Genomic DNA, 21130 nt, shown 5'->3' with positions numbered 1-21130 from the left:
TAGTCACCTCAGCTATTTAATTGAAACAAAAAGTATCATGGGAGTAAATCACAACCGGTTTCTGGAAGTGCCTCAGGTGTATCACACACTCCTATCACACACCAACTGACGCTTCCTGCCTCCCCCAAAGAATATAATTTAATCTTTCCTTGAAATAGCCATTAGGATGGTTGGGGGGTGGGGGTGTTTCAGTTTAACAAGGGAAACTGCCTAATCCCGACAGGGCTTCTTTTTATATTTAAGATAATAAATCCACCTTTTACTGAAAGCTAAGCCTCTGAGACTAGACTTAGCCTTAGTAAGTGAGGAGCAGAGGATTATAAGAGCAAGCGAACTTTTGAGGAGAGATTTAGGGCAATTTTGACAACTCTGAAGGAATGATCAGTAGGAGTGGAAGTATTTTAAAGGGAAAGGGCATCAAATAAACCAACAGGAGCAGTAACACTGGCAGGAAAAAGGAATAGTGGATGATGGAGACTAGGACACCTCTTAGAAGCTTTCAACCTTCAATACCTCCAGCAATTCATCAGCAGACCCCACTAGATTTTATAGTATCTCCTCTCATTTCAAGTTAGTAAGGAGGTATAGGGTGTTTTCAAGGGCTGGGGAATTGTGGAGACAGTATAGAATATTGCTGAAAAGAATAATGTTCAGCTGATAAATTAATTTTTGAGTTAATTTACAAAACTGATTTGGTAACTGAGCTAACTCGGGCCTTTGGTAGAGAAATAATTTGCTGTGGCCTGGCATTTTCTCTTGAGAGGGATGAAGCTCCCTGGCAGAGTTGTTCTGTGGCAAAACTCAAACTTCTCAGGCTTTTCCTCTGAATGAGGAGTGGTCTTTGTGGTGTCTGGGGATGGGCTACATCCTGTCCCTCTCCCACAAACATCCCTCCTGTGTGGCACACAGGGATGCTTGCAGGCCGTGGTGCAAGGAACAAACCAGAATTGCTTTTCCTGTTGCCTGGCTCTGATTGTCCTACTCTGGGGGCCTTGCCTTGGGGCAGCTGTACTTTCTGCACCCATGATGGTTACAGCAGTGGATCTGAGTATACAACTGGGGACCATCTTATTTATATCAGTGCAGTGGAAGGCTGTAACACAGCCATGGCAGTATGGACATACCAAGCCTGGTGTAAAGGGAATACAGGGCTGTTTTGTTCTTGATCCATGAAAATTGTTGAGTACTTTGGTAATTGCTGTGGGCATTAATATTTCTGACCACCTTTAGACATCTCATCTCTTGGAATCTTTAGAAGTCTAACTGCCATTTATACCAACTGAAAGGAGAATTTAACCTCTTTACTTCCTGACTTTAGCATCGTAACTTCATTACCTGATCCAGTGAGCTGCTACTCCTAATTACTGAGGTGAAAAATATAACAATGACATGTATTTATTTATAATCGGGGATTAACTGGACAACAGCTGCTCCTGACCTGTGTGCTGTGCTGCGTAGCTAGGTCAGCAGGACAGAGTTAAACGGTCTCCTTTATTCCACAACAAGCTAATCTACAAGAATACAATGCAAACAGCCCTTATAACTACATATTATGTACAAATGCCAGCTGGATAACATTCAGGTTAATTTATATCCCTGCCTTGCCTGTACTTACAGTGCTTTCTGTTCATCTGCAGAGGCAGTGGTACCAAGCCAGTGAATGTCTGCATCTGTTTTGGAAATGTCTCAAAGGTGACTCAGGAATAAAAGAACAATCTTCAGATGGGTTAAGATTTTAGGACTCTGAAGTGAAAGACATGGCACCAACAGTGTTATTGGAAAGAATGGCTCTCAGCCAAAGAAAGCCCAACTAGGGTCTAAGTGGCATTATTGCACATGAAGATACTTATTTTGCAAGTTTTATACTTGTTAAAGGCATTTTCTTAATATTTTCAATCTGAAAAAGATCTGGGAAAAAGCGGGAGGGGGGAGTTAAGAAAAAAGAATATGTTGTTCCCCTGATGCTTCTAGAGCAATTTCTCAAGCAGTGAAGGCCCCCATAAGACTTTTTGCTGTCAGATCTGCTTTACGAATGAAACCTTTGACATTCATCAGTCTCCGCCTCAAACACTGCCTGATGAATGACTCCACCTTCTGCCACTGGTTTGAATTGGGTGTGACACCTGCATCTCTCAGGGTTGCCTTCTTGCCAGTTTGCATCTGTATGTGGGCAGTTTGATTGAAAATATAATTAGAAATAGTAGTTGTGTGAAACTGAGAGGAATCTTTAATATCTACATGGTTCTTTCCAAATACATATGCAGTCATCTTAGTAATCATTTGACCTTGAAAGCAATACTAATAACCAGACTACCTACATAAGGTTGTATTTTGTTCCTCCTTCTGTTCTCTCTGTCTAATACTCTTAGTTTAATGAAACAGATTCTTTTAAACCATAGTTTCCCAATGTAGGAAATCAGTTACCATGTACTTGTCAACCTATGGTGAGATTTCCCACTGTGAGGTCTGAATGTTGTCATACAGGCTAGTACCTGAAGTTATATTTTATTAGCTACATGAGTTGATAATTTTTTTTTTTAAAAAAAACCCCAACCTTTTCTTTATTCTAGCTCTCAATGTTCCATGCAAACTGTAGCTAAAAATCTCCAGGGGAGAGGAGAATTAAGATTTGAATAATTGGTGAGAACTGCATGTTTTAGCTATTGTGATATCCTTAGCTTTTGCTGTCTTCTAAGTGAGTGAATGAGTTAGCTGCTGAGCTGTTAAAAATCCTGTGGAGAAAATTACAATGTGAAAATTCAATCTGGACTTGCAGTTTTTCAGTCCCACAAGCTCATCCAGGGTTTTTTTCTGCCAGAAGAAAACAACTGCTGCTCCCAGGTGCAACAACAGGGTCTCTTGCTCAGCTGCACTGACACCTCAAGTAATTCTCTTAAATTTGCAAAAGTTCATTTGGGGTATAGTTGTAAATTAAACCCCAGAATGGGCATCAGAGTCCCTCGTGGAGGCACTGAAGGTCTCTGAATCCTGTTCTACTCCTCGTGGAGTGCTGTGAAATAAAAGGGACACATGTATGTGGGAGAAGCGTGCGTTTTCACCGTGTGAGCAGAAATGTCCACCTGGTTGCCTGATGAAGAGCAAGCTGTGGGGTTGGACAGCACAGTGGCAGATTAACTGTGCTGGCACTGTGCTTCTTGTCAATGAACTGTGTGTCCCTTGTGCCTCCTGAGGGAGGAGTGCTGAGAAGCCGTCTGGAAATGAGAAGTGCTTGAGCCACTTGGGAGCATAATCTCTTTGGTTTTCATTTGCAAAGTCACATTTGAAAGTTGGGAAGGCCTTTACAATCCTAAAACTATTTGTCTTTCAAAAAACAAATCAAAATTTGTTTTTCCTCTTGTATATCTATAGGCATCAAGGTAAGCAATTCAGGCCTGCATTTTTGAGAGTCTTCACAGCTTTTCCTGTTCTCACATTCTGCTCCCACCTGGGGCACATCATTGTTGTTTTTTGGATCTACCAAATGGCAGATCACAGCACCGTAATCTGTGGCCAGGGTCCCAACTCTTAATGTTTCATAATCTTTTGTCACAGCTGCACTGATTTAGCTTATTTTATTACCGGTGTTAAAACAGCAATACAAACTGTGCGTTAAAACACTGGCATTCCTTTATTATTTTCTTACATAGGCACCGGAGTTACAGAGAGCAGAACTGTGGCTCTGTGGGCAAAGGTTGATGTTTTCCCTGGGCCTCAGCAGCACTGCAAAGCAAAGTGTTAGGGAAAAACTTGACTATGAGAAGCACCTTCAAGTATATTATGGAGCAGCTGAAAATTTCCATGGCATTATCCAGTTAAAACTGCAAGATGTGAATGCTGCTTTTACTCAAATAGGCACTTTTCAGATCCCACATCCATACAGTGCATACCTGCTGTGTCCTGTCTGTACGTAGGCACATATCAACCCAGTTCACATCCTAGTTTACTGTGGAAAAAACCTCCTGCCTGTAGGATGTGCTTCAGCAAGTCACCAGATCCAGGCAAGCGAGTGATTGGAATTTTGGCACATACTAGCAATTCGTATCTATTTGTAGTTACAGACAGAGAGAGAAGCTGGCTGAAAGTATCTTTCGTTCTTGCATCAGACAAGTAGGTGGGTCCTAAGGGGATGATTGAAGGAGAAGCTGATTTCATTTCTTCTGTGCCTGGATACAGTTATCAAAATGGGTTTCCCTCACTTAATGTGTTTATCTGAATATCAATGCATGTGGCAAAACGAAGTGCTGTGAGTCCAGTATCATGGTCTTGCTTATGTTCATCATCTAATCCAAATCTTTAGAAGCCAGTGGAAATACACTAAGATGAGGCCTTGTGTTACTGTGCTGTTTTCTGAAAAATGTTTTAATGTAGTAATTGTCAGAGCAGTTAATCTGTGTAGATATACATCTTCGCCCTGACCAAGGTCAGAACAAAGTGACTCAGTGAAACCTGTCAGTGAGCAGCTATGCAATCTTGCTGTCCTAAGGAAATTTTCATTTGGTCTGCATGTGAGTGTTTGGTATGTCTGACAGGGAGGGTTTCTCAGTCTTCACTTTTCTTCTTCTTAATGTAGCTAAAGGATGCTGATTGGGTACTCTAAGGTCTGTGTCGTAAGTGCTGTTCAGAAAGGTTGGGGGTTTGACTGATTTAAGTCACAGAAACCAAACTCTATATTTCACTCTGTCAAAGTGGAAGATTGAAGCAGGAGGTGTCCTGTTGTGTCAGCCAACCTGGAATGAACCACTCACAACTTAACTGCTTGCCAGCCTCTTGCCTGTGAGCTGCAACCAATCGTGTGGCTTCTCCCTGGCAGTTCTAATCTAAAATAATTCTCTTTTTTTAGCGGAAACAAAGATCTGCTTCAAATACTACCATGGCGTGAGTGGGGCGCTACGAGCCACAACTCCGAGTGTCACAGTGAAAAACAATGCAGCTCCCGTAAGTTATGGCGACCTTTAATTTTTTTTTCCATGTATGTTCCCTGTTGTCACTATGTTGTGCCTTACTTTCCTTGCCCACATTGTGTACTTTTGTATGAAAACTGAACATATTTGCTCTTCAGTGCACTGTGATACAGAGAAATGGTAGTCTTTCTATTAAGATGTGAGTTTGTACACCAAGAAAATGCAGATTCGGGTCTCAGTCTGTCAGAGATAACCTCTCTCATATGGGGCAAGCCCCATGTCCTAGCTGTGTCCTGTTCTGTAAAGTTATCTTCTCTCTGCTGGATGTTGGAAGGCTTGGGTGATACCTCTAGAGGATTTGGGAATCTTGGGTGGTAAATACAGTAAGTGTCCAGATAAAGAATAAGACTTTCCTATTTTAAGGTGCTTTTTTCAAAATCAAGGTGTGAACATTTTCACAGCAGTGCTTCCCAATTCCAGCAACAGCTACACAGTGACACACTCCCATCAGTGGTAAAAAGTGGGCATTCAGGACCTTATCCATCAAAGGATTGAACATCGTTTTTGACAGATTGAGGCTTCATTGAGAGCAATTTTGATTTGCTAGAGCTTAGCAAAGCTTTGTGGCTCAAATGGCTCTAAAAAGCTGTGTATCTTGCCTGGTTTTGGAAAATTTGATCACCTTGAGAGTGAAACATTTTTTAGAAGCCTGCAGAGAGACTTGCTGACCTCCAAACCTTGTCTGGCCTTGCTGACAGTGTTTCACTGCCTGCCAGGCTTTTCTTGGCAGAGATCTGCACGAGCTGGGGAGTTTCAGTCCAACCAGCATCAGAAAAGGACTAGCTCAGGTGCTGTTTTGTCTGGAAGATGGATTCAGGAAAGAACTGTCTTACCTGTGGATGTATACAGGTTTCAGTGGACATCACTGAAGCTTCAATTTTTAAAGTTTGGGGGTTTTTTTCATTTTTAAGTTACTATTTCTAGAAGGGCTGAAAAGTCTCCCATGCACCAGGTCCAGGAAGGATTAACTTTTTCATCCTTGAGCTGTGTAAAGACTTTAGGTGTTTCTCTTTGCCCTCTTTTGATGCACACAATAGCTGCAAACTGGATGCTGAGTAGGGTCTGATGGCATGTCTTTTAGGAATAAAAAGCATTCATGTCTCCATGGCCTTTCTGACATGCTCACAGTGAAGCCATTCATCAGTTTCAGAGCCTGGAGAGTTTCCTTCAGCTGTCTTCAGATGAGGATTATGATGTGGCCTTGGATGAGATCTTCATAAAGCAGGATGCTGAAAAGTTCTTTTTAGCCTGTAGTGAGTGGTGTCTTGTTGGCACAGGACTTGCTGTTCATTTCCCAGTTATCAATCTGGGGAGACAATCTATGTCATTGATTTAGTCCCAGGCTTCTCTGAAAGGTAAATACCAGTAGGCTGAGAGATTATAATTTTATTTTTTTTTTCACAATTCACACCCATGTTTTAGACTTGAGTTTGAACCAATTAAGCAAACTTTTCAGGTCTAGTATGGAAGTCTTACTCTCATTATGAAGTATCAGCAATATGTTTTAAATGTTGTAAGTTAATAGAAAAAGGTCTGAGGACCTGTGCCTTTGTAATATGCAAATATTTAATCTCTCCAAGTTGTTCAGTTGAGTACTTTATGTGTGTGTGTGTGTGTGTGTGTGTGTATATATATGGGGAAATAAAGCAACCATTCACTTTCAGCTGAGCAGGAGTTGCATTTAAAAGAAAGTCTTCTCCATGCAGTTCTCATACTCATGGTCTTCATAGAGATCAGATGAGAACCACCAGTTACGACCTTTAGCTGAGTATACTGTACATGACTAAAAATAAAATATGATTAAAAGTGGTATCAGATAATAGTTTTCTGTTTGAGAACCAAACCAGTGTCCTTGGAAACAGCAGTCTCTTCACATCATTATCTAATTTTTCCTGCCTTTCTGAGTTGCAGAATAGTCAGTGTGTTTTTTGAGTTTCCTTTGCAGACCAGAGAGGCCAGCAGTGTTGTAGGTGCAGTATCAGTTTCTCTGTTGTTTTCTCTTCATTGTTTTGCTGTGTGACATAAATATTTGGTGCATTGTCAGGCAAATACCAAGAAGTGAAGACAACAAAAGCAAAGGAATAGCAACAAAGGTTATGCAATATGAACCTGGATGGACCCTGCTGTGTGAGTGCAAGATAAGAAAAAGTGCTATAGACTTGAAAACTCGTTTAGAGAAGAATATTGGGCTGATTCTTGCCTGTGTGAAGGCTTTCAGCTAAGTACGATCCTCCAAGCTCTGTTCCCAGCTGGAACCCTCGGACGGCTTTATCTGGCTTGCTGCAGTACATGACCAACCTTTATTACTGAAGTATTTGAATGTTTTGCAGCATCCTGCACCATTGTCAAGTGGTGTTACTCTCACTGCACAGATGGGGAAGGGGATAACAAGGGATTTGCCCAGCCCTAGCCTTTTCTTAGTTCTTGTGTGCCTCTGCACTGGCTGCTCCTGGAGCACTGGTAACACCATGCAAAATGCAGACATTATCCTTAGAACTGCAAACATGCATAGGCACTCACCTTTTGATGGGGAGAAAGCATTCAAGAAAGCCCAAAATAAACTCCTGTATCTATCTTAAAATATATTTTTTCTAAATAACTGATTGGAACAATGATCACAAAATTCTTGTCTAAAAGAAGCGGCAGGTATTCTGGTTTGTACTTGGCTACGCTCATCCATCATCAGTCAGAGAGTAAATGCACAGCTTTCCTTATCTGTGTTGCCAGGTCCCTCCCCGTCCCTTTGTAGTGGTTCTGCAGTGAAGTGTACTGGGTGGACAGCCCCATCTCCTTTTTTTTTTCTCATGTGTCTTGAATCATAATCTGAGCATAACTGAGCAGGGAAGCAGTAACGTGTTCGTTTTCCCCTGTTCCTCTGTCTGATCAGTGAAGGGCCGTGACAGTGTAGTGCCAAGCTGATAGCTCGTCCAAGGTCCCTGAGACTTCTTACCCTAGTGAGACTTGACACACAGGGCCTTTCGTGATCAAATTGGTTGCACCAGATTCCTCAGCTGTTTTCATTGCGCCAGTGCTTCCAAGCACTGCCTCAGGGTCCCAGGCATGGCGTTTCTCACAGGACCAGCAAAAGCTGTGTCCTCCGACTGCTGTGCTCTGGGTGCAGAGGGAACCTTCAGCTCCTAGGGCAGGTTCTTGCAATCCTCTCTGCTGGAAGAGGGAATGCTGTGGTCTGTGCTTGGGAATTTTCCCTCTTTTGTAGTCAGTAGGAGTTTTAGCAGTGGCTGTGGGACCTTAGTGTGTTAGAAATAATAGCTTTGCAGGGAGAGAATCTCAGCAGGGATCCTGCTGTGGGTATAGGGGCTGAAGTTTTTTGAAAACTGGTTGACTTGAGCCAAAAGGAGCTTTGCCATTCTAGTGACAGCATCACAAATTCACCCTGAAGCTCCAGCTGTCAGTAGGGGGACAGAGGTAACGAGGCTTTGTGTATTTGACACAAGCAAACCTTTTTGTTTGGCACAGCTTGGGAAAAAGACCCAGAGCAGGTGTCCTTTGAGAGGCAGCATTTGGGGACAGGTGACCTTCTGGGGACAGCGTTTTCACTGCTAGCACAGACTCATCTGCAGCTGATGCCAGAGCCACCCAAGGGGGCTCTGTCCCAGCCTCCAGGCGTGTGGTACCTCCCGCGGCGGGGATAGCAGCTGGCACATGGGATGCTCTGTGTGTGTCCCATCCTGTCTGACAACGAGACCTGTAAACACGGATAACCAGCAGTATCCTAACACCACAATTTAAAAAAACAACAATAACCCCTCCCCCCCCAACTTCATTGTTTGTCTGACTGCAGTTGCTGCAATTGAAAGGGAAAAGAAGCTGTAGGTAGTCATGCTGGGGGCCATAAGCCTTGCCATTCTTGTTCAGGCGATGATGAGACCATCTTTAACTGGCAGTTAAAAGGATTCCTGCCTCCAAAGGGGAGAAAAGTTACTGTGTTCATTGGATGTCTTTGGTGCTTTAGACTGAGTAGCATCTCACGTTTCTTGTATTATGAACGTTCTGCTCCATTTGAGTTCATCTCCTTACACTGTAACGCAGATATTAGAGCTGCCTTGCCTGCTGATTAGGATGTCCTGCAGTTCGTTTGTTGGTGAAAAATCCTGTCATATTTTATCGCCTGTGAATCGTCAAGCTTGACTATCTGGGAATGAAGGGCTTTGGCCAATTTGTACATGACAGGAGCGTAAATGTGAATTTGGGGCAGCGGATAGGCCTGGGGATAGTGACAGTAAAACAGAGCACCTGCAATTCTGGAAAAAAGGAACTCCTGGCTGTCTGCTTTTTTTCTGGACCAGTGACATCCTAAAAGCAATGTTGCTTATGCACAGTAGTTTATTTTACTAAAGCATAAGCATTACCATATTATGGATGAGCAAACAGCATTCTCAGTAGAAAAGAATGGTTTTACAACATCTGGAACATTCCTCTATTTGTTACTCTTCATTTATTCATAGTGTTGTCACCACTAATTCATCTTTACATCAGACGTTGTTGTAGAAAAACAGTACAAGTTACAGCAATTAGTTCTAGCAACAGAAAAGTGTTATCTTGCTAGTGTGAAAATGATTTAACCTGAACGTGGCTGTGTTGCAGTAAAATAAAGCTGGCATGAGAACAGCATACAGAATGAAGAAGAACCTTTTCCCGTAAGAGTTTATAGCCTAAAAAGATAAATTGGATACATCACAATTAAAAGACAGTAAGTGGAGAATCAATGTTTTAGCCTCAGGACAAATGTCTTCAGTAAATTGGGGGCATTCACTCACTGTGTATTAGATGCAAAGAATCACGGCTGATCGAACCTCCAGAGCTTTCGTGCCACAGTTCCTGTCTCATAGATCATGATGGCACTCGTCAAATACACTTAGCATCGTGGGGAAAGCTATGTAAATTGGAGCTAATTATTGAAAGAGACCTTCTCTGTGTTGTGTTTCTGTGGAAATGCTGCCTCAGCTGGGTTTCCCACAGCAGGAGTTACTGCTTGATAAGCTGCTGCCATTTGGTGGTGACTGATCATTCCTGAGGACTTCCTGCTGTAAATATTTGCATTCTGTGCTGTCACGTCAGAGCGTGGGCTGCCGAGGAGCGTTTCATAATGAAACGTTCTGCCTCATTTCCATGGATGTGCTGCAAGCCGAGATTTTATGAGTGTGCACATACAAGTAGCTGTATCTCTCATTTTTTCCGAAGGCTGAATTTAAAAATCTCAGCTTTTTCACTTCGTGTCTTATTCTGTGATAGGTGAGTTTTAAAACTGTCTGTGTTTCTGGGGCATTGCTATGTAATAAGCAATCTGATTTTGAGAGCATAAGATAATTATACTTCAAGAGACAGAGGATAAAGAGAGAGCAGAAACTTCTAGTGGCTTCTGCAGTGTTCAGCATTTGAGGTTAAAAAAAAAAAAGTTTATGGAAGACAACATCAGGCTGCTGCAATTAATCATGGCACAGAATACAAGCCAGGTACATCTTTAACAAGTGTAAGTGGTGTACCTTGAAAGGCTCAGCATTTCCAGGGAGGGAAGCAGCACTAGCATGGAAGCTATGGGTGTGTTTAGGTGACTGGGTATTTGTCAGGAGTGAAGAATAAAATCCCCTTTCCTTATCTTGAGATGGGAAGTAGCCAGTGCTCCCCCAACTTGCAGCTGCCTTTGCACGCAAGGTAAGAAGTAGCATCGTAGTACCACCTGTATTCAACCCTCCCTGTCTGTGTCTCCTTCTATTTTGATTACCTGCAAAGGAGATGGAGTCATTCAGGAATGAAAAGGTTGAGGCAGAATGAGCAGGGGAGATGACTGGAAGTACTCACTCAGCTGGAAGGAAGCGTAGACTCCAGCAGTCAAATCGAGAGTGCTCTCTGCCAGGGTACAGTCCTTTTCCAATGCAAAAGGGCATCAACAGAAATATGTATGCTAAGAAACAACTGCTGAAAGAGAGTGGGTTCCAGTGATTAACCATTTGAGTGAATTCTGAAAGAAGTAGCTTATCCGTAAACTACTGTGGGAGGAAGGTGGTCTGTGTAGTCTTCTGATCTGTCAGAAATACCTGCCCATTTTTGGTTTTCTCCTGATGCGGTCTTTCTTTCACAACAGCAGCAATGCTGTCCACATCACACCTGCCTTACGTGCTCATATGTTGCCACTGGTGTAGGCTAACATCAGGAAGTGGTATAACAGGAGAACATAAGTCTTTGAATTTAAAGAAACTATTACATTGATTGGGAGTTGCTTCAGTATTTTAACAGAAAGTTCTCTACATCATTGGTTTTCTGTAGGCAAGGAGCAATTTGGTCATTTGTGTAAAAAAGAACATGATGGTGTCTGGAGTTAAGAAGGTGTAATGGCTCAGTAAGCTCATCAGAGGTAGAAGGAAGTGTAGTAGTACCCCTTAGTAGGGAATTGGCGAAGATTTTACGACTTGCATAGGAAACGTTAGCACTTCCATGTTACAGAGTCCTGTGTGCACTCATCGTATGCTTGTTTTGAAATGTTCTAGAGAGGTGAAGTTAAAAAAGAGCAAGGAAAGGATTAGGAGTAGTAATACAGAAAGGTTTTCATTAATACTCTCTTGTTTTCAACATCATCTATTGTAGTATTACCTAAAGCCTTATTCTAAGATTGGGCTGCAGGGCAGTATGCGCTCGATGGATACACTAGCCACTATATGAGCTACAGCTAACATACATTCAGAGGGAAGGGTTTCCTGGCAGAATTTGAGCCCTCATAACTACAAAATACAAGAGAATGATTTTTACTGTGAGAACAACTCTCAGCACATTTGTTACAGCTGACAAAATGTCATTAATTCATTTTTTCACTTCTGTTTTGCTTCATTATAAAACCATGGTAGTGCTTTAGAGCCTGATTTGGCGATACTCAGTTATGTTCAAGCATACTTACTCACATGAGCAGCCTCCTAATAGTTGCACAGTTGAGCCCTTAGTTCAGGGTAATTACATTTTTGGTTATGCTTTTCTATACCCTAATTAGCACTGATTCAAAGAATTTGAAGGTTAATGACATGTCCAAATTATTTCTTATTGCCACCTCAGTAACACGAGCGCTTTTTCAGTATCCAGATACATAAAGACTATTGTATTTACACTGCAATTACCCTGTCATGTAGCGAGCACTCCATTTATATGAATTAGTGGAGTCAGAAAGCGTAACCAGGGTGTAATTGGTCTCTGACTGCAGCGTAACTATAGTCACTGTGTTATAAATAATAACCTTTTCCTTCCTTTTCTTTCCTCTACTCACAGTTTAAATTGGGATGGTTGGCAAGAGATTTTCTTTAAATATTAAGAAAACTTATTTGCACTGAAGGGCTTTTCTGAGTGCAGTTCAATAATACTGGCTTTTACAGTCCTGATTCAGTAAAGGTGCAGAACACATGCTGAAACCCCACTGCCTTTACTGGAAATGTTTAAAGATTTTCTTCCAAATTGGCATAATCTTTCAAAACAGTATAGAACTAGCAAGTAGAGTCACTTCAATCAGCACTTTCACTATTACAGATTTCAGATATGTCAATAGCTAAAACTACTTTTATTACCTACCTCGACACTGACTTTTTCAGCTTGGTGTGTCTCAGACTCCTATCACCACCTGTTCATAGATTTACATCACTTATGAGAGGTAAGTGCTCAGAATTTATTATCTAACAAGGACAAACTGAGCAGGGGAGGTGCAAACAATTTTCTTTGTGAACCTCAGCACTGATTTTTCTGAGCAGCAGCTTGTAACTCTCAACATACAGGTATGTTCTTTTTTATTGTTCCAAGCCAGGAGTAATATCTCTGCTTTTCAGCACACGGCTGTTTGAATATTTAAATGTTACTTAACATTGCAGTCTCCATAATTTTCTGATCTTTCTGTAAGAAAGACGGAGGTGTTAGGTATCTGATCTTTGTAATGGAAGTTTAAATACAAGCACCTAAGATTAAGCTTGGTGCCAAAAATCATAATGGATCAGAAAAGACTTTTAATGCAAGAAATTGGCCCAAAATACTTTTCAGTGCTTTTTCTGCACTAAATCACCTGCATATTTCACGTTTCACGTATTTCTGTTAGATGCCCTTTTACACATCCGGGAGAGAAGAGAGCCCCCCATGTGGTGTGAGCGTGCTGCAGGTCAGCAGGGCTCAGCATAGTGCTTTTCTCAAGCACAGTACTTGTCATCAGGGAGGAAATTCAGCACGCTTGCCGTGCTGCTTTGGAACGATCAACACCAATGTTGTGTCAAGCAGCAACTCCGCACATATGGCTGAGGCATTGGAAGCCAGTGCCCTTTTGCATCCTGTGGTGAATCCAGGTAATATACCATGAAAGAACTAGTCCTATATATTAAACGTATCCCTGGCAGAGTACCAGCACCTGAGGCAGAGGAAGGCTGTGTACCTGTCGTATAGGCAGGGCGGCTGGGCTGCCTGTCCTGTCCAGTGCACTGCACGAGCGGAACGCGAGTGGTCTGAAGTGGAAATTGTGGGACTTCTGTCGTTCTCTTCTTTAGTCCTCTTTTACCAGTGCAGGCATGCTTAAGCACCTGGTAGCTTCACACACAAAGCACGGCTGTAGGCATAGCTGCGATGGATTTAAACGGAGAAGAAATAACATAAGGAAAAGTTGCCCTCTATTAATTTATTAACCAAATAATTGTTTTAAGTCTTCATCCATCAGACTTTTTCCTACAGTGCTAGCCTGAATGTGCAGGGTTGCAGTCAGAAAGCAGAGCAGGGACAGGACAAAGAGCAGGGTTAAGGCCACCATTTGCACATGTCCCATTAAAATGTTGTCAACTTCATGCCCTCTCATGGACTCTTAATTAAGCAGCGCTAATTGTGGAGCCACTGAGCCATCCCTGGTATCACTGGCCACAGCCTATTCTTCAGTTTGCAGATTGGTTGCACCAGTTCAGGCTTCTCCCTGTTGCCCTAGTTTCTTTACACGTGCTGTTTCAAAGAAAACACTTGGGTCAAATTTAACCTTACTGGGCATCTGATCCTGTATGAACTTCTAAATGTAGATTTAGAGTGGTTTAATTAGCAGATTTGCAGTGCAGCACAGAGTTGAAGAAATAAAAAGCATGACAGATGGCAGCTGGAGTGATTTTATTTCAGCAACACCAAGAAGATCATTACACAAGCCATTTATTTGTTAATGGGTTCAATACGTGTCTGGTATTTCCTAGCCACTTGCTTTCTGAATGTCTCTTGTTATGGTCACATAATAGCCATATTAATAGTCTGCACATCATATTACTCTCTTCTGTAGTTTAGTAAATTACAGAAAGTTCAGTGACTGTTCAGCACACTGCACTAAGTATAATCATTTATGACTTTTACATTCTTATGTACTCCCTCCTGCATCTGGTCAGATTCATGAAGAACAGTGCAGTTCCTGAAATTATAGAGTGGGTCTGAGGGCAGGTGTTTTAGTCTTGTTGAAGGAGGAAGGAAGGAAGTATTTAGACCTTTGGAGTGCACTTCCGAGGTGAAGGACTTCTGAATGAAGCACCTCCTTGTTTATCCCTTCTAGGAGCTGCCTGCTGCAACAGGGCGTGAATCTGATTGTGGGTGAACACCAGATAAATTACTAGAGGTAGTTTAGGCTACTTGATACACCTCTCCAGCATGTATCAGCTCAGAAGTTGCTTTACGAAATAGATTATTTCTGTCCTTTCCCTCTGTATTTATCACTTTGATTTGTTATTGCCAATTTTGTGCATATTGACCTAGGTCTCGCTGGGTGCTCTAGAGGCCTGCTAATGGATTAAAAAAGAGAACATTGTGTTCTAGCCATTTTTTTGGTGTGTTTAACTGTTATTTAGTAAAAGCATCATTTTATATACTTGGCATGATCTTGATTTTAAAAAACGCACTTTATGATCAGGAAAAAAAGAAACAGGAATGCTGCCAGGGTGGATCCTCTCCAGTATCCACCTAGTCCAACACCCAGGACCGTGGAATCTGAAAGAATCCTGCAGTGCATGGGCATGAAATCCTCTAGGTCAAATTGGGTATGTCTGCAGTGCTGCCTGATGAGCCATAAAGAGGAAAGGGCCAGGGTTTGGGGTTTTGTGCTGCGTTTTGTTTCCAGGACTGCTTATTCACATCATGACTTTACTGGCCATAACATTTTCACCAGCTGCTCTTTGTTGATGTGCAGTGCGTAGGCATAGCGGGTGGCTGTTGGAAAAACTTGTCTCCCTGTTGCAGGTGGGATAGTTGTTGACTGCAAGTCATTGCAGCAGGGAAATAATTCTGGGCTTATCAATTGTATGCTTTCTGCATCCACACAGTAACAAATTTTCCCTTTTAGTTAGGCCTTTCAGGAAAATATCCTTGCTTTCCTCAGTTTTGAATTTACTATTGTACAATTTTGTCTTCTCCCATGTTCCAGGATTAGTGGAATTAAGAAGCTCTTGATCTGTGCACCAGTTAGCATTGCTTAGAGCCTCACCGTGTTTCCTTTCACTAAAGTTCTTCTAAGGTGCTTTAAAAGCGTGTGTATCAGGTGATGCATGATTCTGATCTGCATCTTCTCTCGTACATGTTTCAATACAAAATGAGATTCTGCTTGAAGTCATGAGCAGTCATTTTCCGGACATCTGATATCCTCCAGTACTCAAGAACTGAGGAAGTTTTTTGTGTGTTTATATAACAATATAAAAAGAGAGGGGAGATTTTGAGTGTGGGTGACAACCATGTGATCTTGTGTAGAATTGCAACTGAGGTAGAAGACTTCTGAAGCAGAAATGGTGTTAATTAGCTAAGAAGTCTGGATCAGTTGGGAGGAGATGTACCAATTGCTGCATCTTGTGGACTCCATGATCTAGCAAGTGATTTCCAGTCGGTGTTTCTGGGAGGACTTTGCGCTTTCATCAAAACAAGAAGCCTGGTCATTAGAATCAAACTGACATTTTTTAAGACGAGCTGAGTTAATGCACGATTTCTAATTGTTCAGATTCTAATTCGGTTAATTATGATCCATCTTTAGTACCTGCAGTTTCAAATGAGTTTAGCTTTTTTTCGTGTTTTGTCCAGGCTTGTTATGTAGCACTGCTGTTGGACATCTCTGTGTTTCATTTAAAATGTGGGTGGCAATGTCACCTCTCAGGTGTATGCTAAGAATTAATGTTTTCTGAAAGGGTTAGAAATTCTGAAATGGAATTTGTTGTTATAGTCTTTAATCTGCTATTAATTCCTATTAGCTGATGAGACAAAGCAGAGGATTTAGGAGCAGGTATTAGCCATGCTGAAGAGCACAGTGGCCAGGTTTCTGACTGATGTGTCCATCCAGGAAAATTAGCATACTAAGCCATGGTATTTAGATTAGAATAAAGAAGCAATGACTCATGTTGAGGAAGGAATGCAAATATTAGCTGAGACAACTGTTTGTATGGATAAGCCTTCCAAAGAAGTTGAATAAATTTTAAAAGGTGTACAGGGAAAAACATGAACTCACTGCTTATTCAAAGCAATGAATAAAATCCCAAATTACTCTTTTAAGAGATTACAATGAACAAGGCAAAATATGCAGATGGAGCTAGAGCAGTCAGGAACTTGTTTGGTAAAACCCTTGCGATAACTCTGTGGTGATATGAAAATACAACATCAGGAAAACTTGGTAAATGCAGCGGTTTATGGGCTTATTTTTAAAATATGTTATGATTGTAAGAGATCAGTGGTTTCTGAAGCAATGTTAGGATATCAGAGACTCGTCTTATTTCATGAAGATGGTATTTTGTGTAACAGTAGCTGCTGCTCGGTCTCAGACATGCTGCCAGGTGAAAAGGGAAGAGGAAGCTTAATCCACAGGGGGAGATGCTTAAAAAGGTGTGGCTACAGTTTTTAAGTCTATTGGTATAGGTCATGATAATCTGAAAAGCAGATCCACTGAAGTAACAGAGATCTTCCTGCCTATTCAGTGGGTCTTTCTCTCAAAGCCTGGGTAAGCTATTGCACAAATACAGGCTAGATACAATTTGCCTGTTGTTCATGCTGTGTTTCTTTGCCTGGCCATTTTGAATTACTTATTTTGCTATAAGGTATGATGCTTTGGACAGCTGCTTTGGAGTATAATGCAAATAACTTCTAGGAGTTGAGTAAAATTTTGTTATTTTGCAGAAAAGAGCATGAAGACTTATCTGGGGTCTCTGTCTAGGGACTCTTGATGCACTGACCAAGCTGTCCTGTGCTCTGTGTTGCAGATGGAACTGTTGCCTGCAGGTTTACAGATGTGAGGGAAGTGTTTAGGACACACGATGAAAAATGAACTGAATATCTCAGTGGTGAATTTGCTGTGCCAAAGCAAAGTATAATTTCACAGAGCTTTGATGCATAGTTCAGAACACTGATAAATTCTTAGGTAGACGCACAGATTATAAAGTCTCTGAACCACCCACAAATGAAACACAAGTTTTATTGGAATCACATATTCTTAAGCTAAAGGGTGCTGTGTTCCCAGTGGCCAGCTGGAAAGCTGACCCAGTGGGAGGAAAGCAGGAAAATAGGTACAAGTCCTCCTCTTGTGTCCACACAGCTGTATCACTTGTATCTGAAAGCAAGCCAAGGTATGAACTTAAGCTGAGGTGGGCATGATCAGTCTCTCAGCAACTTGCAGCAAATTTCAGCAATGGGCATTCCCTAACGTGCTGTTTTCAAGCACTGGGAGGATTTCTTTACTTCAGAGCAGCAGCCAGACAGCCAGACACGCAAAGGGAAGAAAAGAGGTCATAAAACATGGCAAAGCCAGATCTGCAGCCTGCACTGAACCTGTCTGTGTGCAGTCCTGCGATGGAGTTTCATCTCTACTGGAGCTGATGGATGCCATTGACTTTAGCCTTGATTGGATTTTTACTAACCAAGGATTTTTCAGCAGCCAGTGTAGAGAAAAATAAATTACTTTTCCTAAAATGTCTTCCTTTTGTTTCCTTGTCTGCTTTCTTTAGTCCTGGGAAGAAAGGGGGATGAGAGGAAGATTTGGGGAGAGAACATTATTACTGTAATTTCACAATGCATTACCCTTTATAGAATTGACTGGTACTTAAAATCTGTCCTGAAATAACTCATACCCTCAGATAACCTATATAAAATGGCAGACATGACTGTGGAGATGACTGTGAGGTGAAGTTGCACACATTTATAATGTGTGGATTTGTAGGTCATTTTGAATGTTTGTGGCATAACTCACAGGTTGTTTCAGCGGAAATACCCTAAGTAGGTGGAAAGAGAAGAGCAGGAGGTGACTGAAATCTAAAAGGTTTTTCAACAACGCAGCGCAAATCATGCCTGCAGGTATCTGCCCTTCGAGTGTAGTGTGCAGGAATGTTCTTGTTTGTGTATGTTCATTTGCACATGCATTCAGACCCTGTCACGATCACGTCATCCCTTCCACATAGCTGCCTTTTTGTTTTGCTACTCTTACTTTTCAGTTGTGTACTTCCCATTTTTTCTCTGGATGATTCAGCTTTTAGGCTTATGTTTTATCTGAGTCTCGAGTATAGCTTGGATTGCCTGTACTTAATTTCTCACAAAAACCCAGGTGATCCAAAAATATATCTATAATGTTGTATTGGGAAAAGGTTATGATCAGAGACAGCTAAAAAAAGAAAGCAGCATTACAGTTTATATTCATCAAGAGGCTGACTTCACAGTTATCTTTTAGGTTTACATTTCCTGGTTTCTAAGAGCCCGACAGGATAATCCTTTTCTCTTAATGTAGTTTTGCTGATGGAATACAGTTATATAATATGGCATACTTTTCTAAAACATTTTTGCTATAATTATTACTTGTATGAAAGATCAGGAGTAAAAAAGGTTCAAGTGAGGAAACAGATGTAGGTCAGTATGTTATATATCAGCAGATGTGCATAACAATATTTCTTTAATAGAATTTTGAACTCTTTGTTCATTTTTAATCCTTGAATCGCTTGAGAAACATTTTCCACTTCCATTAAATATCTGGGGTTTTTTCCCAGCTAGATGGCTGAGTTTTCAGACAGCCACGTTTCCATCCATACTGAAAGCATGCAGCCCCTCCACACTTAATAGATCCGGTTTAAAAGCAGGCTTAAATTCTTACATCTATAAAGTCTGATGGAAAGCGACTGCATTGTTCTTACACCGTTCCCTTTCTAACTCAATGGGTCTCATTTTTATTTACACTGAGGCCTTTTTGCCCTTATGGCAATGCAGTAGGACTTTATGGTGAACAGAAGTATAAACCACATTAATTAGACCATGTACTGCTATTCTTAGCAAAGGATCACCAGCATCGCTCACACTACCTAACTAACTCTGCAGTTGTTAGAGTTCAGTTCACAAAATGAATAACAGACTATGTTGTTTCAGGTACCAAACACCTTTATGACCTTTTGTCTAGCACACTAAGACTGTACCTGGACTGTGATTCCAGAGGTGAAGTACTTGAGGACAAACAATATCTGTTACTATCAAGCTGATTCAGCTATATGGGAATAGTTAAGCCTAATACTGGAGAAGTCTGGAGATGCCACTAGTTGTTGGGAAACCCAGGTTTTAATAGTAGCCTATTTATTTCTCCTGTTGTTCCCAAAAGGATCTCACTTAGTGTCATCAGCAGGCAACGCTGTTGTCAGGTTGAGTTCCAATAAAGCTGTACTGGTCATTGTTGAGGTGGTTGCTGTTGCTGTTTGGTTTGGGGTTTTTTGAGATAGATCTGAAAGGCAGAAAGGGAGTTTTTTTAGCATGTGGAAGATCTGGCATTTTAGAAATTAGTAACTTTCCTCATAGCATCCTCTACTACCCTTTTCTTTTGTTTTCCACTCTTCTTCCATAGAACCTTGCCTTTTTTCCTCTTTTCTTTTTACACTTTTTCTTTCCTTTTCTACTTCATTCCTTTCACCTTTTTTGTTAGCTGCTTCTTTTCACAGTTTTGAAGAGCTTCTTGATTAGGAGGTCCAGGCTGTCAGAAAGTCATGCTGGGCTCTGCCCCCAAGCACCCTTTAGGACCACTTGGCTGCCTCTCTGACAGCTGTTCGACAGTGGTCACTGTGTGAGCCTCAGAGTCGGGTGGATGAAGCTGCTGAGTGCTCCCAGGCATGTGAGATCTCCTGCTTTACTGTGAGGGTGAGCCACGGCTAGCCAGAGGCTCAGCTTACTGGTCTGCTGGTTTTGCAGCTGCCTCCCTCCACTGTGCAGCAGCACCCTGTGAATCTTCATGCTCTTTGGAGCTGCTACCACTGAGAGGATGCTCAGGGTTTTCACATTTCTTTTTCTGTTGTGCCTTTGAGGGTGAGGAACAGAGGGGAATACTGCCAAGTCTGTCTCATGACATCCTCACTTTCGACTGAGTGATGCATCATTGATGGTGGGTCAGCACAGGCTGCTTCAGTGTCCTGCAGTTCAGAAATATATAACACTGCTGCAGGGGAACAAGATAAAATATTAATGCCATAAAGTCAGTGGCCAAACTGTTACCACTTTCAGAGGGGTTGAAAATGACTCCTAGATTCAGCAGTCATCCTTGATGTCTCGCTGTAGTTCGGCAGCACAGCCTGCCTGCAGGATGGGAGGGAGAACATCATGGGGTTTGCTCACCTCTTTGCTCACTGGTTAAGGGGGCATGATCGAAGGAGGTGGCCTGGATCAGAGCTGCTTCCACGTAGCCCAAAGTTTTGGATGCTGACCAAGAAAGTTTTGTTTCTGCTATTCAGGAAAGAGAAGCACAAACTGGGAGCTGCTGCTGGAAGGGCAGCCTCGTGGCAGAGCACTGGCCTCTGCTCACCATGGCTTCCACCTCCAGCAATGGCAGCAGCAACAGCCCAGCTCTGCTCTCCTCTCCTTCTCTATCACTTGCCCGTACAGTTGCAGACAAATGAGCATGGGGGCTGCCTGCGCAGGGGTGGAGGGAAGGGAGGGGCTGTTTGCCTGGCAGAGGGCAAGGATGTGCCTGGTGGGGATGAGGGGGGGGGAGATGTTTTGTGCAGAAGACACCTGCTTTCATGTGAGCATGTTTGGCAAGGGGAGGGATCTTGGGAGCAAGGGACACGGAGTTTGCATGGGGGAGGGAGCCACTTCGTGTGAGTACTAGATGAGAACCATGTGGGTATGAACCGATGCGTTGCCTTGGTCTGTTCCACAGAACGGTTTCCCAGGGTTGACTGAAGTGTTTGAGT

At 42.1% G+C, this 21130-nt stretch overlaps 1 protein-coding gene across 4 annotated transcripts in view; it reads left to right on the top strand.

Moving 5' to 3' along the window:
- The window catches only part of HECW1 (HECT, C2 and WW domain containing E3 ubiquitin protein ligase 1), a 265816-nt gene that overhangs the window by 127418 nt on the left and 117268 nt on the right, over window positions 1-21130 (top strand). For all 4 annotated transcript variants that reach the window (XM_074900896.1, XM_074900895.1, XM_074900893.1 and 1 more), the window contains one exon: window positions 4841-4935. In XM_074900896.1, the coding sequence (XP_074756997.1) occupies window positions 4841-4935 (95 nt within the window). The remainder of the gene's footprint in view (window positions 1-4840; window positions 4936-21130) is intronic.

This window comes from Athene noctua, chromosome 2, assembly GCF_965140245.1.
Source record: "Athene noctua chromosome 2, bAthNoc1.hap1.1, whole genome shotgun sequence".
Lineage (NCBI taxonomy): Eukaryota > Metazoa > Chordata > Aves > Strigiformes > Strigidae > Athene > Athene noctua.
Note: the sequence above shows the minus strand (reverse complement) of the source record. Positions and strands in the feature narration are given on the sequence as shown.